Here is a 27,891-nt window from a genome sequence, read left to right on the forward strand (position 1 = left end):
TTCAACCAATTCAGAGGTTACTGTTCCTTATCTTTTTTTTAAATGAAGAAGTTGAGACAATAATTCTATTTTAAGGACGGAACTAAAACAGATCTGATGAGTATAGACAGTAAATCATAAAATAATTAGTTTATTCATTAAACGCAAGCTTTTCCTTCCCTCCACCTCCTTCCTCTTCTCCCAATCCTTCCACCTTCTCATCTGTCCCTGGAGCACTCTTCATCAAAACTTTAAAAGAAGTGGGGGACAGTATTTAGGGAAAGGGGTATATCTACAATCTACATATATCATTCTATCAATAACTTTGGCTTGCCTGGTTTTTTTTAATATCCAATAAACGAACGGCTCAACAGGTCGGACCCAATTTTTTGTGGTTACTCACATAACCCTAGAAGAGATTCATAACTAGAATCTAGTACAATAGATGGCAACGTAGAATTTGTACACTCTCAGCACAGCTGTAATCTGACGTCACAAGTGTCAATTTAATTTTTGTGTCCGACAAAATTATTAATAATAGTAATAAGATAAGATTAGGGTTAGATTTTAACCCCCCCCCCCATCTTCGAGAGCCCAGACCGCCATCGGGGCTAATAAGTGCATGTGTTATTTTTTTCTGTTTTTACACTTTTTTATTTAATCTTGGAAACATGTCCAATAATGAGAGACAATTTTGTTTTCCTTGTTATATTTGACACTTGTGACGTCGTGTATAATTGGTCAATTCCTCTGTTGCCACCTATTCTACTTAATTATTTATTTGGTCATAATAAAAAATTGCCTTAAATAGTCTTTTTGTATTCATTAAACGTCTAAGCGGCTGAACCGATCAGAGCTGAAAAATCTTGTATTAGATACCCTTAATCCAAATTGCTAAATCTCTGTATCCCTACTGTGGACACTTTTGATTTTCTTCTTACTCCTCTCTTTTTGATAATGATATCCCTTGATTCCAACCAATGAGAAACGAGAGTTCTCTCATTGATCGCGAGCAAAATTTCAAAAATTTCTCGGATTCTGATTGGCTGTTTGGTTTCTACAATCGACATGGAATCGAATTGCATTTTTGATACTCTCCTGGGTATTAACGTAAGAGTAAATTATTCTTCAGATTATTCAAAAGAGGAGATAAAGCATTCATCTCGATATCCACAATTCTAAAGTTTTCAGCTCGGGTTAGTTTAAATTTTTGATCTCATATGACCCCAGGGAAGGTGTTATGCCGGTGAGAAAAAACAGGAAAATTTGCTAATTCGTAAAAACGAACTATGGTATCAAGGTATATGGTAAGATGAGTGCCTAGTATTGTTATGAAATGGATTGAATGGGTCCCTCGATGAGACTGATCTTCATGAAGCAGTAGTAAACACTTCTCAGCAAAAGCAGCAATGCAACCTAAAGATTAAAAGAGAATTGAATATATTCTTATAAACCCATACTTAGGCCAGTTTTATACTGTGAATTTGTAGGAATACAGAAAAATGTGAACAAGCATTTAAAGTTAAACCTTATTTTGATTTAGAAAGACCTCCCCCCACGGGTTAGAGAGGAGCATAATTTACGGAGTTAAGATTATATATTAACAATATTTCCATAATACAAAACCGCTATTCAGATAACTTAACACCGTCCTAGTATCAAGATTACATCACCTTGAAATGCTTTAACATGATATAGATATCTAGCTGTGTTTTAAGAAATAATCCAGGGCAGGGGGGGGGGGAAGTCTCCGTAAACCTGAAAGGGACTTCTCACTGCGTTCTGTATCTGTATGAAACTAACTTAAAATATTTACTTAATGCACCAAAAAAGTATTACAAAGGTTTAGGAGTTTCTTTGAAAATTCCATTTAAAAGGAATTTTTTGACGAAAAAAATGACTCGTGAGGGAATATCAAGGGACTATCTTTAATTACAAAAAAATAAAATCTATTCCCTTTAAATATTCTGGACGGGAAGAAAGTAACCTGATCAATATAAGTATGGGAACTCATCTATATGGCCTCTTAAGACATGAATATACAGGTTCAGTTATGTAAACTGGGGGGCTTTTAGATCTATCCTCTTATTTTTATTTTCTTATAATGTTCTAAGAATATCCAGAAATGAAACCATGCTCTTTTATTGAGATGATTATTTCTAAGTTCTAGAAATATGAAAATATCACTTCTTGTGTACAGAAGGAAGTATATTTTTCAGTTTTCTGTAAATAACTTAAAGGATTTTTTAACATCTTTTTGGTTCTTACCAGAAATGCTCCAATATACACCACATACATTCCACCTTTCTCATTTGCAATATGGAAGGTTCCACCTAAATAAAAATTTATAAAATCAAACCAATAAAAAAAGGAAAAAAACCTTTTGTACATAATACAATAAAACTAAAACAAAATAATATTTTTCATATTCCTACTGAAATCCTTAAAACCATGGCTCAGGAGTGGCAAAATTTCAACAATAACATCAATTTTTAAAACTGATTAAAAATCCCCCCTCTTTCAAAAAACAATGTTATCATGAAAAAAGGTGGACAAATAATTTTAGTGAAATAGTGTAATAAAGAGTGACGAAATCCCCCTTTACTTAAAACGTTACAATTTATTTTGACCAGCATTGACGACCTACGAATTCACCAACAAAGGAAAGATAAGTTACTTAACGTCCCTGGGGCCAAAAAGTACAAAAACCACCCGCTCTGCAAATAATTGTGTACAACTACTTTTTCGGGAAATTAAAATTTGTACTTAACCACGGGTTCCCTAGCGCAACTTTTGGTGTTGGGAAAAGTAAAATTTCTCAACTTTTCAGTAAAGTAGTTGTAAATAATTATAACTTACATGTTATCCCGATCCCAATACCGAGTACGATGAGACCGAAGACCAAGAAGATGATGGCCCTGGTTCTAGCAAACTCTGGACCTATACTCGACACCTTCCTGAAGATGGAAAACATTTATATCGATATTTTGTTTTCAATGTACAATCAATAAAGACACCTTCAGCCTTGAGTGAATACGTTCATAAAATATAAGAAAAAATACAAATAAAGTGTTTGATGAGGTTTTAATTAACAATCTCCATAAATCGAGGTATGTCCCCCAATACTAAAAAGTCAAAGTTATGCATAAATAAAAATAATATATGATTTGGTGGGGGATGGTTATTTTTGTGGCGAATTGTTTAGATGAATAATGGTAGATTTATGCAAATATTAAAAACATGAGTTTTGTGTGTATAGTATCCGTAATTTCTTCAAACCAAAGTCTTAAAAAATTACAACTTAATCTAAGGAATGCAGTTAACAAACAAAACAATTTAAATGTCATGATTATTATTTTAACTCTGAGTTTCTAATAAGTATTCAGATGGTATTATTTGTGTAAAAATAAGATAACCTTGTATAATATATTAATTCTAAAAAATGCCCTTATTATTATTATTATTATTATTATTATCTATAAAAATTTATGTTCGTTTGGGCCACAGTGCTTGGCTGTGAGTGTGCACACTGCACATCCAAGAGAATGTTCAATAAAATAGAGTTTCAAACAAGAAGACTTTTTAATAAGGATGCTTTCTATTATTGCTTTATCTTCCAACATTTTCTTTTTTTATTTTATAAATGAAAAGATATCTTCTTAACAACTTTATTATACAAAGTAAGACAAAAATTGAACAGTAACAAAACAAAACAAAATTGACATTTAAGATTACTATTTTCATTTTAAGAAAACAAACCTGCAGTGTGGACACCTAGCGAGCGCGTTGTTTAACGTGTTGAACAGAAATGTGTCCAGACAGTGTGCACAGGTCACTCGACACATACCTACACAAATAATAATAACAAATGAATCGTGTTTGGATTAGTAGTCATTTACAGGGTTTCCTGACCAGTCGAGATGTATGACAAGACTTTGATCCAGTGAACTTTTTAAGGACCTTATTTTGGAATCTGATTGCATAATTTTTTTATAATAGAAAATTAATGATGTAAAAATTTGAAGATTTTCCGATTTTGACAAAAACATGATGAATAAGTTTATTAGATGCAAAATATGAATACCTAAAATTATATCTAGTACCTGGTACATTAGGAGTAGGGATGGGAACTGTAGCGCTCGGCGCCAGGTTTATTATTCGCTTGCAGTTTGGTCTAAAAATAGAACCAAGTAAATATGTAATTATTGTGTTGCCCTGTGGGATCCAAATCATCTGTAAATCCCTGTTTGGACTTCTCCGCCCGGCTGATTACTATCGTGTACTCAAGCTCTTTCGTCCCCGTTGTATTGCCCATTCAATTTTTTAGCTTATGGAGTTCAGATAAAATAACTCCAAGGAACAATTATTCCATATAGATTGTTATACAATACATGTTAATGATATTGTTAATGTTACTGTTTCTTCAGAAACATATAATTTGAATTGACTTGAATTTAATCGAATAAATAAATCATGTGAAAGTTTCAATTTTTTTTTGGAAATTATACTTTTAGAACATTATAGAACTTTTTAAAAAGATTGTCTGATAATAACAAAATGAAACGAACGGAGATCATGATAAATAATTTACAAATATACAGCCCAAGTTTGTGTCTCCCCTGTCTTACCGTGGACATGCTATCCTTTGTGAGCTGCTCTTGCAGATGAGTAAACAGTTGCAAGGACATCTTACATACTTCCGGCCGGGAGGGGCGTTCCGGATGGGTGTAGCTTCATTACATTGACTACACTTCACCACATGCTGCAATACAGTAATGTACAACAATCAACAAACTAAAGTTGAAAAGATTTCACATTAATTCCTTTCCAAACGTGACGTGGGTTGAGGATTTTGATTTGTTTGATCGGCACACCGACTGTTTAATCGATTTGATATAAGATTATTGTAAGTACTGGCCTAACACCTCATTAATTTTCACTGATTAATATTCTAATGATTAATTTAAAGAACAGGATTCGCAAACAAAATGCGGTAGTTTCCAGAAACAGGGTTCAACCCCCCNGGCTAATTATTTTATCGTAAATAAGTGTTCAATCTTAAAAAGATTGAACTCATATGAATTCTTTGACTTCTTAAATTGTATTGCATTTCCACTGAATTTCCCATGCATACAAAAATTTACAAAACTTTAAAACCCCAAATCTTGTCGGTGGTAAAGCAGTGTTATAGTATATACAGCTTATTATAAAAATATTACCTGGTCTTTCTTCCCTGAAATATCAATCATATTCTGACAAACTCGACACGCCACCATAGGTACTCCGTCTAGCAAAAATTTAATTGTATACTTTTTTTTAGATATTTATTTTCAAAAATTAAGTAATAAAAATCTTAATTTATACAGTCTATTGTGAATTTGTGATGCAGCTGAGCTGATTAATTTACCCCTCAATGTTAAATTTCGATGCTTTTAGGGGGAAAAAATTGTAAAAGGCAAATTGTTTTTTGACTTTTTGACCCGTTAACCCAAAAATTTATTTATTTCCCCCTAGGTTCTTTATTTTCCCTGGATCAGCGAATAAACCCCTTTTATTAGGTTTGCATTCTGCTCAACCATCTGGGGAACAAAATAATTTTCAAAAAGGGGGGTGGGAGGGAATTTGATTTTTAAAGAAAATATATACCCCAGATTACATGAAGTGAATACTGTACCTGTAAGGGATGGATATGGAGGGGGAAGCTCGTCAGGGCCTGCAGCAATACCACCAATACAGCCATTTGACTCACCACCTAGAAGTTTAGCGTCAACATCTTGTTTAATAACAAGTTTTTAAGAACTTCTTTGTTATTTAATTTAATTTGAATTAATTTTATTCTTCTTCCATTTTGGTGATCATGGCCAACTTTGACAACTTTGATTTAGGAATCAAGCATTGAACCTCACATTGGAAGTGCACAAATTGAATATCGAGATCAAGTGATCAAGATTAATACTATTTCCCACTATAGTACCGATCTATGGTTAAAGAGGATAGTGGAGATGTCCTATTTGATTGGAGGGGAGGGGGTTGGGTCGGTTGGTCCTGCCTGCTCACCTTATTTGTGTTCTAATTTAAAAAAATTAAATAAATGGATTAGTCCAAAATTAGTATACTAGGACGGGCCAAAGGATCTAAAATTCGGATATTAAAAAAATCTAAAATAATGTACCATATTCTGGGTTTTGAGGAGGTTGTCGTTCTTGGTTGAGGAGAGGTTGTCGTTCTACGTCCTCGCCCATTCTGATTTTCTACAATCTGAAATTAGTTTAAAATAAATATTTTTAAAACGTCATTAATAAGTCAATATATTATATACATATGATCTTGATCTGCTTTATAGTTTTACTTACAACCTATTATATAAAAACGGGGGTCTGTCCTAGAGAACGGTTTTCCCCCCCCCCCCCTCCCCCCCTACACGGCAAAACGGTGCAAAAATAAAGACTGCAATTTGAGGGATTATTTCAGAGGACCATCCTAGTAAACCGATCTTTGGACCTGCCCCCCTCCTATCAATTTGTACATAACAACTTTTTCATCAATTTTCAACAAAATTGGTATATATTTAGGGTTGGGTTAAGACAGTTTCTGTGCCGAGCGCTGCGGCAAGGAAAGGCTAGGGGGCCGAGCGCTGCGGCCACATGGTCAATTATATCCATGTCTTTGATCCAAAAATCGTTCTTTAGGAAATTACCAATTACCTATAAGTTCAGCAATCGTTTTCTATAATTAAGCAGAAATTTTGTTAATAAAACGTACACAAGTTCATGTGTAACAAATTCACATTTTGACGTTTTAAGTTTAGCTCTTGCAGTACGCTCAGTGAAATGACATTTTAAAGAAATAAAAACTGAAATTCAGAGTTAAAAAATATGACGTATCTTTAAAAAAATTGAAAATACTTGAGTCCTATGACTAAACTGTTCGATAAACAGTTGAAGACCCTACTGCTTCAGCAGTCTCGGAGAAACTTGTTCAGTAAAATCATGAAGGGGTAAACATTAGTTTACCATTAAAAAATTTATATTATAAAATATCTGTTTTGTGAAAAAATTAAATAATTACGACTAGCTGTAGTGTCTAGCTATTCTACATCATTTACAGGTTAGATGTCCTCACTTGACACAAACTACGCGCTTTCTTAGTACGCTGTTTTTGTTGAAATGGGAAAAAATGAAAATTTGTTCTGTCCTAGATTTAGTTCAAGTTTCCCCGCAAGATGTCCTTAAATGCGGAGGAGAAAGCCGAGACGTCAAACTTATGCGACCTCTATACAATGTTTCATTTTTCCAAACTATACTTACAATTTATAAATATAGGAAGCGTTTTAACTAGCTGGAAAGCCGGTTGTGTCCGCCATTACTAGGTGTGTGTGTTGTATGCATTTGGTGGCTGGAGCTCAATTGAAAGTGATGATGAGCCAAATTATGTGAATTTAAAGAATATTGGTGATTTTATAGGTAATAAAAATTCATTAAACTAATTTGAATCAATTTATTTAGGTTAGAATCGCTTTATTACTACCAAAATACTCATTAACTTTGATGTTTCAAACAGCCGAAGATTTTGATGCATTCTGTTCAGCAATTATTTTCATCGATTCCTCAACATATAAAAAATAAAATATAATCTGAAATTGTAAACGAAGAATGTTATGTTTCAAACATACTTTTATTGAAAAGCATTGACAAAAACAATATTTGTATTGGACTTCTAATACGGAACCAATAAATACATTTTTCTTATCATTGTGTGTAAATCGAAAGTAGATGATTTATACGAGGTTATAAAGTCCTATCAGCAATGTCTTCTGCTATCTAGTTTGCATTGAGTTAGGTTTGGAATATCGTTTGTATAAAATCTTTAAGATTTTTTTAAGGCTTTGGTCAAGGAAGAACAAGAATATCTCCTTTTTATAAATTTAATTTTTCCCAATATAAGTAGAAGTTAGAACTAAGGACTGATATGGATTGTTTACATTTCACTGTTTGAAGTAATCAAAGAGATTGTGAAGCTTTTTTAATTAACAGCTCCTCTTGACTTCTATCTTTACGTGTATTGTATCCATGCTGTTTAACAGCCTAATTTAAAAAATTGAAATCGAAAGTCGACTTCATTGCAGGCGCGTAACCAGGTGGGGGCAGCCCCCCCCCCCCGGTTGACTGATTAAGGGGGGCATGCCAAGGCTTGCACCCCCTTGTAAGGGGGGGGGGGCGAGAAGCCCAAGTAACAGGGGTCAAAATAGTTTTAAAAAATAGCTAATTTTCTAGAAAATTTGTACAAAATATGCCCCCACAATATTTTTTTTTTGAGCCTACACTCTTTTAAGCAAACTCAAATTCAACTATAACATTTTCAATATTAGCTAGATTTTCTTTAAAAAAATGCCCTCACATTGGGATTTTAAAATTACACTCACACATTCAATATTGAAATTGCCCCACCAGACATTAATTTGCCACTTTATTCCACATTTGTAGTCTTGGTATTTAGAATGCCACCAAATATTTTTAATTTGCTCCTAAATTATTTTTTTTATCCCCAAATGTTTTATAAATACAACCAACTTTAAAATTTACAGCCCTATCTAAATAAATGATCCTTATTATTAAGATAGTGCTAAAAAAAGTTTTTCCCTTACAAAAATAAACATTTAAAATAAAGGGGCATGTTAAAAAAATTGACCACTTAATAAAGATTTAAGATTTCCCATACACAAAATTGACCAATCTGAAAAAAGCCCCCCAAAACTTTAATTTGCCCCAAGATTTCCCCCAACTAAAAGAATTACCCCAAAAAAATTAAATTTGCCTCTGAAATTTATTTTATTTTTTTCACACAAATTTGCCCCAAACTGAATGAATGCCCCCAAATATAAAAGTTTTCCCCAAAATATCCTTTATGGTTAAGTGTAATACACATTTCATCCCCCCCCCCTTGCTGAATGACTAGTTGCGCGCCTGCAGTTCATTGTATTGATTTAATCGCCTACAAATGTATGCAAATACAAAATTTTCATCTTTAAATCGGATATTATCTTCTTAAAATTATCCTTGCCAGAGTTTGTTACTTGTATATTCTATCTCCTAAATGTAGAATTTATGTTTTTATGGATATCAGTTCAGTTTGTGGGCTTAGTCCACACATTGCACATGTGATAAGAAAATTAAAGCATGTGCAAAGAAACAAGATTTTACAGTCTGTTTCTTCAAGAAACTCCAGATTATTGTATGTGACAAATCAAGAATTCAATATCATTTTAAGGCAATTTTAATCATTTAAAAATATTTTTTTTTTAACAGAAAGGAAGATTAAAAGCTATTATTTAGTTAGGAAAGGATTCAATTATTTTAAAGTAAAATTCAAAGAGAGTAGGTTAATGACCCCAAATATCCCTAACAAAAGATTAGGGGCGTTCAGGGGTATACATTTAAAGAAATTTCCCCCTTCTTTAATAGTCTGAGGGCAAAAAATTAAAAATGAGCACCAAAGGGAAGTCATATCTTACAATTTTAATACTTGACCAAAAATGTTTTGTTTCTTCATCTTGAATTCAGTTATTTTATCAAATTCAGCGAATGTAACCCTAAAATGAAAATTTTAGCTTCGCACAGACAGACCTAACAGGGAAAATGGTTTTTAAAAGGGGTAAGGGGGTGATTTTTTCAAGAAAATATAGCCCTGTAACCTTTTTTTTTATCAGAATGGGCTATGAATATGATTTGCACCTCCATGTTGTCCTTTTTTAAGGACCTTAAATTCATTCAGATCCCCCTCCCCCAGTATTTTTATTATTATAAATCTTGTGAATCAGTACATTTATCATAAATCTACCTTGTATGGTTTATAGAAATAAAGTTACTTTTATCCTTCAAGTAAAATGCACACTCACAACAAGTTTGGACTGGACATAAAATAATTCCGGTAAAACGACAATTAAGCGCCTTAGGAAATTAAGGCTTGATGTTTGAATTTTAAAACTTGTAAATTTTTGTTAAACAAACAGTAAATAATGTTTTAAATCATCTTGAAAAAGTTCAAGTGTGTTTTCTGGTTATATTTGGTTATACAGTGTTTACCAAATATTCTTTTATTCAATACCTTTACTTTTGTTTTCTGTTTTTGCCCTTTTTATGGCTGGAAGGGAGGGGGGGTTGTAGTTACAATAAACCCTTTTAACAATGTTTATTCCCCAGTTTCCAATTTTCTTTTACGACGTTTTGTGCTGAGGGTTCAGCAGGCTTTCATTCGACTTAAACTTTTTATGAAAAATATGGAAATATATATTTACATGTTCAGTACAACATTTTTCAATTTAAAAACGTGTTAATCTAAAATTAATTGTTAAATGTAGATTAACATCTTATTAAGCATAGTTAATATAAGGGTTTAATTTATATATTTATGTAACGGTAGATCCTCTGTATAAAGTTCTTCTGTTAATGGTTGAATGATTTTGATTTCCTTCTTATCTTTTTTATTTCCAGTTTTTTTTTTATATTAGTAAACTACTCATCCGCTTCCTCTTCACATTTTCCTCTTCTTTCCAATTGTGGTATTGTGAGGCCAAAAAACTACTTGTTTTATAATCACAGTTTATCATTTTTACGTCATTAAGATTACGATTTTGTGACCTCGTAGCTCTTCTGTAATATTTTAATTCTAAATTAAATAGATTTTAATATTATGGGAAATTTACTTTAGCTTGACTACTGAATTACGAAAAGACGAAAGGAGATACAATACATACAAGCATTGCTTAGGATCCGGATCCGTTGGATCCTTGATCCTGGATCCGGATCCGTTGGATCCTTGATCCTGGATCCGGATCCGTTGGATCCTGGATCCGGATCAGCAACAATATGCGAATCCAGATCCAAGGTGTAAAAATATCTACCAAAACTAAAAACAAGATCATCAAAAATTTCCTTCTGGAATCATCAAGTTTTTGCATAAAAATAATGGATGAAAATCAAGAACAGTAATTTGAAAATTCTTCTTCTAGCTTTAAAAAATAGGTAAATCAAAAAGAAATGTCATGCCCCGGATCTGGATCCGAATCAAAATTAAATGGATTGTAAGCAAGAAGTATGAGTCATGCTGAATACTACATTCTAGCTGAATACAGTATATAGATTCGATGCACATATAGCTTAGTTCAATCTGTAAACGTGTCTGCTTGTTTGTGTGTCAGTTTTCTTTCTTTTTGAATAAGATTTTCTCTCTGATTTTTTGCAGTTTATTTATCTGCTATTTTGAGAATCTGTTCAATTTTTCTGTATTCTTTGTGTAAAAGGGTCCGTATTAAGACCGTCTGCGAGTGTAATCGTATGCTAGCTTGTATCTGCTTAGTCTGCTAATGTAATCGTCTGCAAGCTTGAATCTGCTTAGTCTGCTAATGTAATCGTCGCAAGCATGTATCTGCTTAGTCTGCTAGTGTAATCGTCTGCAAGCTTTATCTGCTAAGTCTGCTAATGTAATCGTCAGCAAGCATGTATCTGCTTAGTCTGCTATTGTAATCGTCTGCAAGCATGTATCTGCTTAGTCTGCTAATGAAATCGTCTGCAATCTTGTCTACCTACATACCTTTGATTAACTCCTATTTGGTCTTATAAGAAATACGTCACTGAACCCTCTTCCTGTTATGCTAGATTGGTGGGCGGGGGCGTTGTTTCCAAAGAGGGGTTTTCTCCCCCCCCCCCCATACCCTTCCTGTTAATTGACCTGACAGTTGAACAAAGTCTAGTTTAAAAGCTAGGTTTACAACTAGTAAAGTTGAATGCAAGGCGGGGATTATAACTGGGGGATTTCAAACTTTAGAAAATAGCACAGCTTGTTTTGGAAACTTTGAAACTTTGCTAAGTTTAACTTGGAACATGTCTCCTTCTTTTAACACTAATAAATAACGACAAACTGCTTCACAACTGCATATTCACGGAGACTTATATAATTGTTGAATATGGAGATGACATTTAACAAATAATTTGTGTCTTTGATGTTTTACTACTCGTAGCCTAAAAATCAATTTATCAAGCTAAACGGGCCTGTGTACACTGCAGTGTTGTATTTTTATGTTAGACAATTAAAAGTCAAAACTGAAGTAAAATAGTTGACATTTTATGGGTCCCATTGTATCATAAATATAAAATATATTGATAAATAATCAATGTCTTGCATTAATGATTCCAAATTAATAATGATAAGAAAAATGTATGCAGTCCCGAATAAGAACATAGATGAACATGTCTCAAAGATACATAAACGGGTGGATGTTAATATATTATTTGAAGCAAGCGACCATAGAATATAATTATTATTCTTATTTCAACCCATCTTTACGTATCTAAAAGAATATTGTTAGATATATTGTGCTAGGGTTTTAAATTGTGAACATGTTCTTTTTGTTTACATTTAAAAACAAAAACGAAGAAAATTTTGCGGATTTTTAAAAAAAATTCGCGGATTTTCAAGAATTTAAATTTTTTTACAAAATTAAAAACCTTTAAAACACATTTTTTTTTTAAATTTTTATCAATCACAAACCTTCCCTGGGATAACGCGAGGTGCCACAAAAAATTTGGGCCCTATCGGTTCAGCCGTTTTGACGTTTATTGGATACAAACAGACAAGTCAAATTTATATATAGATGGAGTTTAGATCACATATCAGTTATTTATGTTGTTAGTATTATAATAAATTGTTTATTTTCAGTGTTGATGATCAAATGTGAATAAACTTCGTAACCTAAATAATACAGAACAGAAAATACAAGTAAGTTTTTTTTCTCGCTTATTTTTAAAGAAAATGGTTCAAAAACATTTCAAAAATTAAATAAACATTCGGTTGTAAACCTCTGTCCTGTTTTTTAAGTGATCTTTGTCCCAACATGTTTATTTACACAATCTTGAATATTTGAAATATTTACATTATTTTCTCTTTAAAACTTCGTGCAATAAAAAACATGTCAATTCATATAAACATGGACACCCTCCAGTCTCGTTTTAGTCTAATAATATCGTTTTTACTAGATCATATGATTGTATATATCTAAGAAAGTATGCCAGCGCTCCTATTCCTCACCCCATCCCTTCTCGCGTCAAGGTTAATGCCTTTGCCGCACCATCTTTCCCCGAGGGGTTGTGCCAGCTTTATAAGTAATTTCTTAGTAAACGTTTATTTCTTATACATTAATATCAATCTTTCTGAACCATTAACAAGAAACTGGATACAGTAAACTTTCTAAATTGTTCCGAAAAAAAAAATACTTTTGTTGTGAATGAAAGTTGTAATATTTTATATTACATCATGCAAACAAATCATTAACTAAAAAACAAAACACCCCCCGCCCCCACCCTTTCTCAAAATACAAAAAAACATAATTTTCTATTATATCTCTAAAATATTTTTTACGTCCATAATAACCCGTTGAATTGTTAAAGGGGCTGTTGAAACTATTTTAAGTGACTCTCTAATTAAAGAGTGTTGTGTCAGATTCAGAACAGTACCGTAAACATAATAACTAAAGTGAACTGAGGATAAAACAGGATAATATTGTCATCCTTGATCAGTCCTAAGGTTGAAAGGGTACCGTTGTGAGTCGGAAATATCCCTTGACAATGAAATTAATATTACCGTATCAAAATTATTTTTTATACTTTTTTAACCATAACAGTTTCCGTATTCTTCTATTAAAATTTTGGTCTTGCTTAGTACTTGAAATAGCTTTACAATTAGTCCGATTGATTCTATCAGCTCAGACTAATCCATTTCATAAACTATCTATTTCAAGCACCATTTTGAATATGGTAGAACAATAATACAGGAAAAAGAAAAAATGTCGAAATGAACTAAAATAAGGTGATAGCAAGGGAGGTTAGAGTGGTTTTAAAAAGTTGGGTCCAAGTAAAAAAAGAAAGAAAAGACCTCCCCTCTTTCAATACTTTCCACTAACTGATTTTTCAAAACTCGATTGGGAGATTTGTAAGAACCAGAAAAACTTGGAGGATTACAGACGCATTGTTTATATTATTGTCAACTATTCTAAATAATTATAATCCGATAAACGAGGAAGGTTACTTTAAATACTGTCTCCACAGCCACTTTAAGAAATATCAGTTGTACTTGTCAACTCAATTCTGTCAGAATATAAAAATAATTAAATGTCAAAGTTCAACAGTGATACATAATTATGGATGAATGATGTGTATACATTACATATGAAGGACAAATAAGACACTTAATTCTCTGACTAACCCCTATTCACCCCTGTGTGCATTTATAAGGAAAAGGGGGGGAAGCTCTCTTGTTTGCTTTCTATTGGAATGTTATTATCCTAGCTTAAGGCCAAATATTTTGGCCTGTCTATCGTGTTGCAATCGTCTGTCGTTAAAATGAATAGTCTGTATGACATTCATGCATTTGTCCTTCTAATTACTGTCCAACTGACATTGTCTATCACAGGCGTTGTCTGTCGTACAATGTCTTATCAATTTAATTACTATTTTTTTCTAAAATAGACATTGTTTTATTTTACATTGAAAAGTTGCTATACAGCTTTCACAAAGTTTATTCATATATTTGATGTTTAAAAATAAATGTAACCCCAGTTGGCAAGTTTCCAAGTAAACAAGTTGTAGATTTACACCTTTCTGTAATCCTTTTCATTTTATTATATTTAAACAAACATAGGTTTAGTTTAACTTTTATTTTATCTGAAATAAAGTATTATATTTTAATATTTAGTCTTTTACATCAACAAAATATTCATGGACCTTTAAATCATTATTATTATTCGAACCGGTGCTGAAAATCGTTCTTCTTATTTTTGATATTTTAATTCATTCATATATTTATTTATTTTTAGGTTTTGAAATCGTTAAATCATGACAGAACAGAAAGTTAATGGGGTCAATGGGACCTGCTCAGATGATGAGGTATTTTTTCATTTAGTTATTTAGTCATTTAGTCACTTGTTCACTTGTTCACTTGTTCACTTGTTCACTTGTTCACTTGTTCACTTGTTCACTTTTTCACTTTTTCACTTTTTCACTTTTTCACTTTTTCACTTTTTTACTTTTTTACTTATTCACGTGCTCATATTTAATCATTGATCAATTATATGTTTTGTTGTTAATTCATAAAATTATTTATTCAAACAGTCAATTACTCAACTACTTAAGAACCTTTATTTTTTTTTTTTTTTTAAATATATTTAAATCTTCTTTTGTTGAATTCGTTTTTAAAACGTTAAATATACATTATAGCCTTGAATCTTGAATATGATGTATTTTATATGTTATCAATTGAAAAGTATGACTCACTATGCTTGTGTTTTGAAATTAATTATGACACCAAATGTCCTGATAAGGAAAATTTGAAGCAAACATTGTTAACTTTTTTTACATTGTAATTCAAATAAGTAAATAAGTAACTGTATTAATTCTTTTGCTGCATATCTACAATTTCTGGCAACTGTGACAAATAAATTTAAAAATTGGATACAAAATATTTAATTTTGTATTTAAGTTTGCTCCAATTTCTTGGGTTCTTCATTTTCTATTTTCTGAAGGAATATCGACAGTAAAATTGTATTCACTTGCTAGAGGAGAAATATAAACACAGACTAATTAACAATATAAACAAACCTTCTTACAAAATGTTTTTTATATAATTCTATTTCTTCATGATTCCCGATTTAATTTATTTTTTTAATATTTATCCTTATTGTGACTTCTCATTATTATCCTTTTAAACTCGACAATTTTCTTCAAATTTAACAGTTCATTTATTCTCAACAAAGGAATTGATTTTTACCTTAAACTCTAATTTTCTTATCCCTATATCTTTGAAATCCGGCCATTGTCGTAGACCTTAGTTATTTCAAACTATAAATATTTTAAGTTTGAAATTTCAAAGGGTTACACCTTCAAGTCGCAAAGATATAGGCATCAGAGTTGTTGGCTTCTTTGGTTTCTTTAAAAAATCATTTATTATTTCCTTCTTTCTATAGAGCTTTGTTTATCTTAAGTTTTCAATTTTTAAGATTAGAATTGTTCTGTAAAATATATTCTCTGGTCTTCTAAACCTGTTACTCTGCTAGGAGGAGAAGTCCCAGAGGCCGGTAGATATAGAGGCTGATGTTCGGGAGATGGAGAGAAGGAAGAGGGTGGAGGCCATCATGCACAGCAAGGTCAGTTGATAACTCGAGTAGAATATGGAGGGAATTTATTTTATTAATAGAAACATGACATTGAGGGGACAAAAATATTGTTTAAATGCTTTCAAATGTTTGGTGCAGAACCCTCGTAGATAAAGCTAATAGATTTCGATTTCGATTTCGATTTCGATTTCGATTTCGATTTCGATTTCGATTTCGATTTCGATTTCGATTTCGATTTCGATTTCGATTTCACTGTCGATGTCGATGTCGATGTCGATGTCGATGTCGATGTCGATGTCGATGTCGATTTACTCATATTACTGTATGATCATTGTTCAATTTGTTTGCAGATGTTCCGTGAGGAGCTGGAGCGTGTGGTTGGAGACAGCCTGAGAGAAGGTGGAGCTGACGGTATCTCCGCTCTTCTTAGCGATGTCATGAATATTAAATCTGGAAGTAAGTTTTTTTATTTTCATATATTCGTGCTATATATTTTCTTTAAAATTATTTTTCTTTTTTATCGTTTATGTGAACTGTTTTGGAAAATTTTATTTTTTCTCTCTGATTTGGGGGGAAACTGATGTTTTAGGGTAAAAAGTAAAAAAAAAAAAAAAAGAGGGGGGGTTCTTGTTATTTTTTTTTTAAATCATCATAACTAATATTTTGATGCGTCGACTGAGTATTAGCTAAACAAAGACCAGATGTTGATGCAGAATATATACATAATGCATATAAACATGGGAACCCATATCATTCCATTAATTGTTATTGTTTCTATAATGGAGAATTCCATGTTTTGGTCATAAAAATTTAAAAAGAGAAGAAAAAATCACATTACTTAACTATTAACTTCATAAGCCCCTTCCACACTCCCCCCTACACCACTGAGGGGTTTAAAGGCAATCAGTATGATGATTAGTGCTTATCTAGAATTAGCAAGTTTCTTAAATTTTTCTTAAATTCATTTGACAGAATTAGTTGGATTGATTTAAATTTTAAGATCAAGATTAAGGATATTACTTTCCCACACGTTGATTTTGAAAATTTATTATTAAACAGTTTAAAAACTAGAAATTTTAAAGTTTTCCTGAATAATTTATGCTAAAATCTATTTTTAATCTCCCCTACAGGATATTATACTGTCTGGAACTAATTCTAGGAATTCAATCAAATATTTTATCCATAATGTATAAACAAAATAATTGTAAAAAATAATCTTTTGTGACACCTTGTTNTAATGTAAATTGTATAAATAAATGTAGCATAACAGGGTTGTAAAATTATAATGTAAATTGTATAAATAAATGTAGCATAACAGGGTTGTAAAATTTCTTGAAAAATCATTGTTTCTTTCCGAAGTGAAGCGCAGCATTATTTTTTTAGGGATTTTTTCGCGTAATGGGGGAAAATAAATGAATTTTAGGGGAAAATAAATGTTTTTTTTTCCTAAATCATCAAAAATCTTATTATTTTTTTTTGAGGAATATTATACACCCCTGAAATGTGATGGGAGTCCCAGAAACCATGAGAACCTTAAGACCATATTTAACCTTGTCTAGTTTTAAGTGCAAAAAATGGGATCATATTTTGCATGTTTTGGACTCTCTGTATGTTGTAATTATTTTCAATCTGTAATCCTTTCACAACAGGAAACCATATAAAGCAGGTTTTGTCAGAATTGTTTTATTGTTATCTGAATAATCAAATATACCTACATCACCCCCCTCTCCACACACACACACACACACACTTCCTGTGGCAATGGGACAGTTTTTTTTTTTTTAAATAAATCTAGTAAGCATATTAAAATAATTTGATCGTCTGAAATTAATTGATTTAACGGACTGTAGACGTAATTTCAAGTGACCCTCTATAATTAAAGTGGCTTCTCTGATTTATTACGGTAAACCCTGTAAGACTATGTCTGATCAAGAAAAAACTCATTTTTAACTTTAAAAAATCCTATTTTTATTTTTGGTTTCTCATTCAAAATGACTGCTAATGTTTATTTTTGGTTTGGCTGCTACAAAATCAATAAAGGAATTTGTCAGAATTCTACACTAGTCAAACGACTATAATTTCCACAGCGTTGCTCAAACGAATTAAAGGATACCATTGTGACTAGGGTATAAGCCCCTCGATAAATAATGGGTCATTTGAAATTACAACGACAGTTCATTTAATCAGCCGATCGTTCCTAAAACTAATTAATTTTACTTTATTTTATTCTCTTTTTAGGTCCGAGCGCGGTAATACCAATAAATGATATTAGAGGTCTTGACTCTCTTGTTTACGCTAAAGGGGAGAAACAGCTCAGGTATTTTTTTAAAGGGAGAATTCGATTTTAGTAATCAGATTTTTCTAAAAAATGTATCTGTATCTTTGCAACCTGATGTTGTAAATCTTTGTCAATTAATATTTTTACTATTTGATGCAACAGAATTTTGAATTACAAGAATTAGGAAATTACTAAGAGTATGACGAGAGTAATAAGGTCCTTTAACTATTAATATATTAATATATTCTTAACAAATTGATCAATAAAATTATAATATTATGAAGGTGTAAGCTGGCAGCTGTTTACAGATTAATAGATTTACATGGCTGGACTCAAGGAATATATAATCATGTCACGGTAAGATACATATTTATGTTTGAGCTTTCAACAGGTTTTTTTTTCCAATTTTTATAATAAAAAAAGATCGAATTTATAAAATAGAATTAGTGGTGTCCAAACCATCTCTTTAGAGGGAGTGTTCGTAAAAATTAATGAACTAAATTATCAACTGATATTTTTATTTCTGTATGTATGAGAATTTTATTATACTAGACTTTTAGGGCGCTTCGCGCCCATCTTCTATTTAAATTGTGAACATGTCCTTTTTGTTTACATTTTAAAACAAAGAAGAAGAAAAATTTGCGGATTTTTAAATAAAAATTCGCGGATTTTCAAGAATTTAATTTTTTTTACAAATTGAATTAAAAACCTTTAAAACACATTTTTAAAATTTTTATCATTCATAAACCTTCCCTGTGGTCATGTGATGTCCCACAAAAAATTTGGGCCCGATCGGTTCAGCCGTTTTGACGTTTATTGGATACAAACAGTCAAGCAAAATTTATATTTAGATAAATGCCCATGAGAAAGCACGTTTCCAGTCACATCAGATACAATTTAATCATAGTTCATCCCATGTCAATTTCATTTTTGTGTACATTCCGTTAAATGAAGATTAGCAAATATTCTTGTTCAGTTACAAATCAGTTTTCACGCTCGTGATCATGCACTAGTTTAGTTCGCTGGTGGTGTTTGGTTTGCATTTTGGCAAGGATTTGCACAACTTTATTTTAGAAAACATATTTGCACATTCGACTTTTTTTTACAAATTCCAAGCTTATTTGAATATAACGTTGAATATTTGACGATCAAGGAATAGTCGGCATTATAAAAATGTCAAGGTTTTAATCATATGTGTTTAAAATTGCTTAACAAATAAGTTTGTTTAGATGAAATTGAACCAGGTTTCTATGTTACTTGTGAAATCTTATTGCGACTCATCTAAATGCAAATGAAAAGTTCTGTCCGATCAATCTTTTGTTTTGTCATGTTTGCGTTCAAGAGATTCAATCTAGTAGCACACTAGCACATGATTTACAAGAATAAAGGGGGGAGGGAATAGGGAAAGGTCCTGTGAATAAGGGTTGGTGGATGTTATATTGCATTTTTAGAACCCTACCTACCCCTCTCCGAAAAAAAAATACATTCTTAAAGTGAAAAAAATATGTAAAATTTTTATTTATTTGTTTAGGCACGCATCAGTCAAGACACTGAACACTTTCTGTTAAATCCGTTCGGAGTTCTCTACAACGAGGTCACGGCCTCCAGCCTCGTTAAAGTCAATATGCAGGTAAACCAAAGGATTCAAGGATTCATGATAGTAAACCAAAGATTTTATAATCAAGGATTCATAGTTTTAAGCCAAGGACTTTATATTCAAGGATTCATAATTGTAAGCCAAAAATATATTCAAGGTTTCACAATTGTAAACCAAGGTTTTATATCAAGGATTCGTAATTGTTAACCAAGGATTCATAATTTTAAATCAATAGGATTTAATATTCAAAACAAACATGTTAGGGAAAGAAAATTACCATATTACTTTAAACCAAGGATTTTATATTCAAGAATCCTTATTGTAAAACATAAATACTTAGAGAAAGTAAGTTACCATATTGTTGTACAAAATAAAATGCAACTTTTACATAATGCATAATGCTCTATACTGAAAATGAGTCAATATTAAAGCTTATCGGTTGGTTACATTACTATTTATTAAATTCTACGAATTTATTATTTTATTTTTTATTTTAAGGGAGAAACCGTTGAAGAGGGAACTACAAACTTTGGCGTGAACAAGGCGGGCTTCGTCCTTCATTCGGCGATTCATGCCGCTAGACCGGACATTAAGTGTATTATTCACCTACACACTCCAAACATTGTCGCGGTAAGGAACTTAAATATGTTTTATACTTATGCTTTATTGTTAACATTATAAAATTTAAATTTTCAAATGCTTAATTTATTCTTAAATATAAAATTTGGTATCAAAATTTTATATTCCAATAAATATATCATTTTTGTCATTGTTATGTTTTTTAATTGCTAAAATCCTTCATAAATGTTGCTTGTAACTTGATTTTTTTTTTGCTAGTGCTAGAAGATTTTACATTTTCGATGAAATTGTTAGTTGTTGATGTTGTCGTTGTTGATGTTGATGTTGATGTTGATGTTGATGTTGATGTTGATGTTGATGCTGATGTTGATGTTGATGCTGATGCTGATGCTGATGCTGATGCTGATGCTAATGCTGATGCTGATGCTGATGCTGATGCTGATGCTGATGCTGATGCTGATGCTGATGCTGATGCTGATGCTGATGCTGATGCTGATTGTTATTATTATTGTTATTATGTAGGTTTCCACTATGAAGTGTGGACTGATGCCCCTGTGTCAGGAGGCATGTTTGATTGGAGATGTTTCCTACCATTCATACAGGTTATTTAAAATAAGATAACCTCTATTTTATTGCTAAAAATAGATATAACAATTATAATATTACTGTCCAAAAAAATGTACAACTATTTATTATTAAAACTATACTTTTTTAAATGAATAAATAAATTAAACAGTCACCCATCAGTTCGAAGAGACACAAAAAAGAAATATGCGTATTTTAAACTAAACTTATTTTTTAATAACACTTCAAATAAAAAAATAGGTCACAGTGTTTCGTCATAAATCGACGAGCTAGGAAAAAATGTCAATAATCCCATTAAAAAAAAAAGAATCTGTTCTACCTTTGTTGCTCCACTAAACACACAGATATACAGTTTCATTAACTGCTAAAAGAATTTAAAGAAAAACGCTATCCGTGATTTAAACCAAAAACTAAATGCATAGATTTTAAAAATAAATATTTTTTTTTATTTCAGAGGTTTGGTGGTGGACGAGGAGGAAAAGATTTCTCTTGCTAAAGATCTCGGGCCTAATAACAAGGTCAGTCAAGAACTCATTTAAAGGGATTAAATGCAAAAAAAAATTTATGACGGATACAATCTTCGATTTTTTTACTTTTATCAGTTGTATTACTAGAAATAACTGAAAAGTAGTAAATTCCCAAAACTAAAATTTTTAATACAAAAATATTTAGAATTAACTTCATGAGAGATGGAATTTGGAATAGAAACATGTGAAACCAGTATGATTTCTTCTATCTTGACTTACCGTTAATAACGCTAAATTACAATTTGATTTTACTTAGAAAATTTCTTCATCTAGTTATTTTAAATTATAGAAATAAACAATTTCTTTTATCTTTACTTGCCCTAAACATCTGTGATTAAAACATAAATAGTGTTTATATTTTAGGTTATGTTCCTGCGTAACCATGGTGTTGTATGCTGTGGGCGGACTATTGAGGAGGCGTGGTTGATTACTTACCACACTGTACTAGCTGTAGATACACAGTTGAAGATGATGCCCTACGGGATGGATAATCTGGTCCTGATAGGTCAGTAAGCTTGGGATAGGGGAGACAATTATAAGGATGACGATTCGGATTAGGTTTAGGAATAACTAAATAATCAAGTATATTTCATTTAGATGAGGATACACGAGCCCGTGTATATGAACAGGGTATGCGAGGTGGAGGTGGTGTCAACATATCCAAGAAGGACTGGGGGGTCGGGGAGCTCGAATTCGAGGCTCTGATGAGGATGCTCGATAATTCAGTAAGAACACTTGAACAACAAAACAAAAACCAATTTTAAAAAAAATAGGTAGCCTTAAACATTACGTTTAATGATTGTTTATTTTACAGGGTTTCCGTTCTGGATATGTTTACATTGAACCCCTGGTTAAAAAGGAACCAGCACGTCAGGTAAAGTTATTTATATTTTAAACATTAAAACCAGTGCTTCAGATCCGGAACCGTTTGATCCGAAAAAATATGCGGATCCACGGATCTGGATCCAAGGGGCAAAATATCAACCAAAAACTGTAAAACTGAAAAAAAAGAGAAAAATTCCTGATATTTTAAAGGTTTATGAAGTTTTAAAATAAAAATAAGCGAAAAAAAGAAGAAAAATACTTTGTCAATTCTGCTTTGTTAAAAAAATCATAAAACTTAAAGAAATATGCATGACAGTAGAGACAGAGGAAACAGTAAATTACCATAAAAAAGAAATAAATTACCTAAAATAGGTATTTTTTCCAATAGCTATTTTGATAAATAATAATTGATTATTTAGATAAGTGATGTTGAGTTACCTCCCACTGTTTCCAATCTTGGATATCTGCTAGAGGAAGAGGAACTCTACAAGGATGGTCCTCTTCAGGTATTCATCATTTCTCATGATAGACTGAAAACTGCAGAAGCATATATTTTAAATCACCCATCCTCCTCCATCCATCTACCTCTTTAAACTTATCAGCAGTAACCTGATGAAGCGTAAATACTATTCGTCAAAATCCGTCATTTATCTAACTTGAAGTAAAATTCTTTAATACCACAACTGTCTTTTTGCTTAGTTAAAGTTTAAACTATGCGCTCGAAAAACTATTATTTGTACTTGTCTGTCGTTTAATGCATTAATTTCATGTTTCAACCGCACTGATAATTTTTTTAAATTTTTTTTTCTATTGCTATATTTTCTTTTATTTCGTATTATTTAATGATTAAAATCTTTTAATCATAAACAAATTATTATACTAAAAAACTGAATGAAACTTTTCAAACAATACATAAAGTATTTAATTTTTTGTTTCAGAGCTTACTTGCGCAGATGGCGCGTGCCAGCAGAAGCAGTAACAAAACCAAATGGGTCAACTCGCCTAATGTCTACCAAAAGGTGAAGATTTTAATTTATTTCTAAATAACTGATTTTCTTCTCTTTGATTTGATTCACAAACATTTTTTATTTTAAAATAAACATTGACTTAAAACGTTGAAAAGAAAACTTAAATAAACCTATTATTTTCAAGTATTTATATGACCTTAAAAATATTCCAAAATTAATTTTATAGGCTATTAGATTTACATTTTACCTGCATAGGCAGGCACCATAACCAGAGAACCATGAGTACTGCCGAATTTGTATTTAATGGTTTTATTATTTAATATTTCTAGGTTGAAGTCCTAGAAACTGGAACTACTGATCCAAAGAAGATCACCAAGGTAACTCGTATTCAGTTCGATGACCCTGGACCATCCCAGTAAATGGGAGTGGACCAGTCTACAGCTCTGCAGTACATCACGTGGTCAAACCATTGGTCCCGTAGAAAAGTGCTAAGGCCATGTACGAATAAAGTGCACAAGAAAGTTTACTAGAAAGTAAATTTAAGTTCATGGCCACTTTATTTTACGGCTCACTTACAAATATTCATGAGCCTTAAATTTAGTCTTTAATTTAAAAAAAAATATTTTTAAAAGTTTTGAACTAGTACAAGGCCAAACTAATGAAGCAGCTAAACTTCTTTTAAAAAAGAAGTTTTTCTCATTGTAAAATTCGAGTAGCTTGAAATTTATGAACTTATATACTCCTCAATCACAACAAAGGGTCTCAAATAATTTAGCTGAATGTTGATGAGCTGGTTATTTGTCAATTTCTTGCTCATTTGCACATTGTTTTTGGTTTTTTTTTTCAGTACGTTTATCATTTGACCTATTACGTTATTAATATTGTAGAGATTGCAGTTTTATATTATTTTTCTTACTTTAAGTGCAATTATATTATGATATGGTCGCTTATATTGTAGTTATGTGCTTCCCACCGCATCTAAAGCTTCTTGTTTATGAATAATTTTAATGTTATGAATTCTATCCCATGTTGTTGAAGAAACGAGTTTTGCTTTAGTAAATTTTTCAGGGACGATTGTTCAAAATCCCTTTCAATATTTACCGAGGGGCCATTTTGAAAAGTTTTTTGCCAACCGTTTTAGCTCGATTTGATACCTGGAAAGTTTAAATATACAGATTCCAAATGGCCTCTCTTTTTTAATGTTTTCTCTCCTGAATAATATATATTTACTCCACGAGCTTCATGTCTGTGTATTTTTCTAAAAATAAATCTGTAAAAAACCAATAATTTTATTTGCGGGCCGATAAAGAAGGGGTGGGGGAGGGAAGTAACAAGACAATCATTATAGGGGGTTGCTTAGCATGTTTTTTATCAACAAAAATAACAGTAAAACATTAAACACCCTGTGTTGATTGTCTAAAGGCCCGCAAATAAAAATAAATATCCCCCGACAAAATAATGATTGTCTTGTTTCAGTGGGTTTCTGACGGAAGTCCTTCACACAACAATGCCATCAAGATTGAGAAACCAAACCAGTTCGTTCCACTCAACACAAACCCCAGGGAGTTCAAGAAGGTTCAGAAAATGGTGAGTTGAGAATGCATTGAGTCAGGAACAGATATTATTAGGAATACATTGAGTCAGGAACAGATATTAAGTAAATTGAGTTAGGAATACATTAAGCAAAGGAACAGAAATTGTTAGGAATACATTGAGACAGCAACAGATATTATTAGAAATACAGCAAAGGAACAGAAATTGTTAGGAATACATTGAGTCAGAAACAGATAGAGTAAATTGAGTTAGGAATACATTAAGCAAAGGAACAGAAATTGTTGGGAATACATTGAGTCAGGAACAAATATTATTAGGAATACATTGAGTCAGGAACAGTTATTAATATATTAATAGGAACTAGCCTGCAGAACCCAGCGTGGCACGGGGGAGGGGGGGAGGGGGTCAAAGTCCCAATGATTACCCGCGCTTTGTCGTAAATTACGATTTAAACTATTTTTCCTTATAAAAGTCGATCCACTCCACTTAGAATCTAAAAACCAAGCTAAGAACATTTCCGTGAGTCTTCAGAGTTCCCCAATCAAAATTTGAGGAAAATCGGTCTAGGGGTAAATGAGTTAGGATCGGCGGACAATTGAAAAGAGAACTAAGGAACAGAAATTATTAGGAATACATTGAGTCAGGAACAGATATTGTTAGGAATACATTGAGACAGGAACAGATATTATTAGAAATACATTGAGACAGGAACAGATATTGTTAGGAATACATTGAGTCATTTAAATACATAGATGAAGGAGGGAAAGAGAATCGGAGGTGTACACATGTTAAATGTATATATGAAGGAGTGAAGGAGATTCGGAGGAGTACACACGTTAAATTTATAGATAAGGAGGGAAGGAGATTCGGAGGAGTATACACGTTAAATATATAGATAAGGTGGGAAGGAGAATCGGAGGTGTACACATGTTAAATATATAGATGAAGGAGGAAAGGAGAATCGGAGGTGTAGTAGTGTACACATGTTAAATATAAAGATAAAGGAGAATCGGAGGTGTAATAGTGTACACATGTTAAATATAGAGATAAAGGAGAATCGGAGGTGTAGTAGTGTACACATGTTAAATATATAGATAAAAGAGGGAAGGAGAATCGGAGGTGTACCCATGTTATATGTATGGATGAAGGAGGAAAGGAGAATCGGAGGTGTACACATGTTAAATATATAGTTGGAGGAGAATCGGAGGAGTACGCATGTTAAATATATAGTTGAAAAAGGGAAGGAGAACCGGAGTTGTACACATGCTAAATATATAGATGAGAGAGGGAAAGATAATCGGAGGTGTACACATGCTAAATGTGAAGATGAAGGAGGGAAGAAGAATCGGAGGTGCACACTGCACAGTGTACACATTTTAGATATATTGATGTAGGAGGGAAGGAGAATCGGAGGTGTACACATGATAAATATATAGATGAAGGAGGGAAGGAGAATCGGAGGTGTACACATGAGAAATATATAGATGAAGGAGGGAAAGAGAATCGGAGGTGTAAACATGTTAAATATATAGNTAAATATATAGATGAAGGAGGGAAGGAGAATCGGAGGTGTACACGCTGGTCCTGAGAGCCGAGTATTGGAAGGTGTAAGCTGGGATGAAGCAAGGCAGATGCAGGATGCTCAGCCATCAAATCTAGGAAAATAAATCATGACTTTAAATGAAAAATGGCTTTCTTCGTAAAAAAAATGTGTTGTGCAATGTGGCTCTTATCAATATTTCTAAAGAATGCGCGGATGTAAAATGACGGAAAACATTTTATGTGAGTATGGACCAAACTACTATCCAAAACACAAAAAGGCGAAGAAAATAAATAATTAAAAAAAATTCGATTGAAAACAGGCAGCATTTAAATGGAAAGACCGTGAACTCAAGCTCAACTTCAAATATATCATATAATTGATTGATTTGACGCCAGGAGATAATCATTACGAGATGAAGGTTGGAGCCGCCAGTAAAGGAATTATTCAAAGAGATTTCCAGCATCACGCTACAGTCTACAAATCGCCGTATGCTAAGGTATTTGATTAAAGAATTGGGCTCCATCTACCAGTAATATTTTAGTTTTGAGTGTATTCTAGATATTCTGTAAAACTGACATAAGGCCAATATCTCTGAGAAGATAACAACATTTAAAGAATTTTTGAAAAATATATGTCTAAAACGGGAAAAAGTCAGAAAAATCTTGAAAGTCTTTCCTGATTTAGTAAGTTCATCTCGATTTTAATATGTTGAAAGTAGGGCATCCCTAAAACTTTGATTTATTGGTTGGTTGATTGATTTATTTGATTTATTGGTTGGTTGGTTGGTTGGTTGGTTGGAAGTGGACAGTGGACACTTTCACTCCGTCAGTGGACAGTGGAAGTGGATAACACTTTCACTCGGTCAGAGTGAACAGTGGACACTTTCACTCCATCAGTGGTCAGTGGATAACACTTTCACTCCGTCAGTGAACAGTGGACACTTTCACTGGTTCAGTGGCCAGTGGACACTTCTAATCCGACAGTGAACACTTTAACTTAGACAGCTGACACTTCCACCTGATTAGTGAAGGCTGGACACTTTCACTCGATCCGTGGACAGTGGACACTTTTTCGCGGACAGCAGACACTTCCCCTCGGTTAGCGGACACATACACATCTGCACTTTCACTCAACCTTTTAATAATTGTTTACAGAATTTTTGGTGAAGGAACATGTTATCAAATTATTTACTAAACTACTAATTACAAATTGATTCCGACTTCAAGAGGAAATTGAATTGTCTAAGATCAAAAAAGAAGATCTTTTCCTCATTCTTTGCAGGATTTACAACATA

General features: G+C 32.3%; 2 protein-coding genes across 5 annotated transcripts; one reads left to right on the top strand and one right to left on the bottom strand.

Annotated features, from left to right (window-relative positions):
- Positions 1-51: 51 nt before the first annotated feature.
- Positions 52-6,239, bottom strand: LOC111709775 (type 1 phosphatidylinositol 4,5-bisphosphate 4-phosphatase). 2 transcript variants are annotated; one of them, XM_023483682.1, is made up of 10 exons: positions 6,152-6,239; positions 5,654-5,731; positions 5,199-5,266; positions 4,608-4,741; positions 4,083-4,153; positions 3,739-3,826; positions 2,839-2,936; positions 2,248-2,312; positions 1,300-1,395; positions 52-207 (listed from the first exon to the last, which is right to left on the bottom strand). In XM_023483682.1, exons 1-9 carry the CDS (start codon positions 6,219-6,221, stop codon positions 1,309-1,311), a joined length of 759 nt encoding a protein of 252 aa, XP_023339450.1. In that variant the 5' UTR covers positions 6,222-6,239; the 3' UTR covers positions 52-207; positions 1,300-1,308. The 2 variants fall into 2 exon arrangements, with proteins under 2 accessions (XP_023339450.1, XP_023339458.1); XM_023483690.1 differs by having other exon boundaries at positions 52-217.
- Positions 6,240-7,332: 1,093 nt separating this feature from the next.
- LOC111709701 (protein hu-li tai shao) lies at positions 7,333-27,120 on the top strand. Of its 3 annotated transcripts, XM_023483573.1 has the most exons (20): positions 7,333-7,442; positions 12,694-12,753; positions 14,846-14,915; positions 16,082-16,171; positions 16,492-16,597; positions 18,380-18,458; positions 18,704-18,776; positions 19,951-20,049; positions 20,515-20,646; positions 21,118-21,197; positions 21,635-21,698; positions 22,071-22,212; positions 22,305-22,432; positions 22,522-22,581; positions 22,952-23,038; positions 23,471-23,551; positions 23,830-23,877; positions 24,977-25,087; positions 26,599-26,713; positions 26,993-27,120. In XM_023483573.1, exons 3-20 carry the CDS (start codon positions 14,865-14,867, stop codon positions 27,103-27,105), a joined length of 1,659 nt encoding a protein of 552 aa, XP_023339341.1. In that variant the 5' UTR covers positions 7,333-7,442; positions 12,694-12,753; positions 14,846-14,864; the 3' UTR covers positions 27,106-27,120. The 3 variants fall into 3 exon arrangements, with proteins under 3 accessions (XP_023339341.1, XP_023339360.1, XP_023339351.1); XM_023483592.1 differs by lacking the exons at positions 26,599-26,713; positions 26,993-27,120 and adding an exon at positions 26,491-26,549 and having other exon boundaries at positions 7,334-7,442; XM_023483583.1 differs by lacking the exons at positions 26,599-26,713; positions 26,993-27,120 and adding an exon at positions 25,807-25,881 and having other exon boundaries at positions 7,334-7,442.
- The last annotated feature ends 771 nt before the right edge of the window (positions 27,121-27,891 follow it).

The sequence above is a fragment of the Eurytemora carolleeae genome, unplaced genomic scaffold (genome assembly GCF_000591075.1).
Source record: "Eurytemora carolleeae unplaced genomic scaffold, Eaff_2.0 scaffold46, whole genome shotgun sequence".
NCBI lineage: Eukaryota > Metazoa > Arthropoda > Copepoda > Calanoida > Temoridae > Eurytemora > Eurytemora carolleeae.

What these genes read in the sequence shown, in the direction of transcription:
- LOC111709775 (XM_023483682.1), bottom strand. Translation starts at nt 6,221, where the DNA reads ATGGGCGAGGACGTAGAACGACAACCTCTCCTCAACCAAGAACGACAA. An exon ending in TTTCAGGGAAGAAAGACCAG is followed by an intron (nt 4,742 to 5,198) that starts GTAATATTTTTA and finishes ACTGTATTGCAG; the next exon opens with CATGTGGTGAAGTGTAGTCA. An exon ending in TGTATATTGGAGCATTTCTG is followed by an intron (nt 1,396 to 2,247) that starts GTAAGAACCAAA and finishes TTTAATCTTTAG; the next exon opens with GTTGCATTGCTGCTTTTGCT.
- LOC111709701 (XM_023483573.1), top strand. Translation starts at nt 14,865, where the DNA reads ATGACAGAACAGAAAGTTAATGGGGTCAATGGGACCTGCTCAGATGAT. An exon ending in GAATATATAATCATGTCACG is followed by an intron (nt 18,777 to 19,950) that starts GTAAGATACATA and finishes TTATTTGTTTAG; the next exon opens with GCACGCATCAGTCAAGACAC. An exon ending in AAAAGGAACCAGCACGTCAG is followed by an intron (nt 22,582 to 22,951) that starts GTAAAGTTATTT and finishes TTGATTATTTAG; the next exon opens with ATAAGTGATGTTGAGTTACC.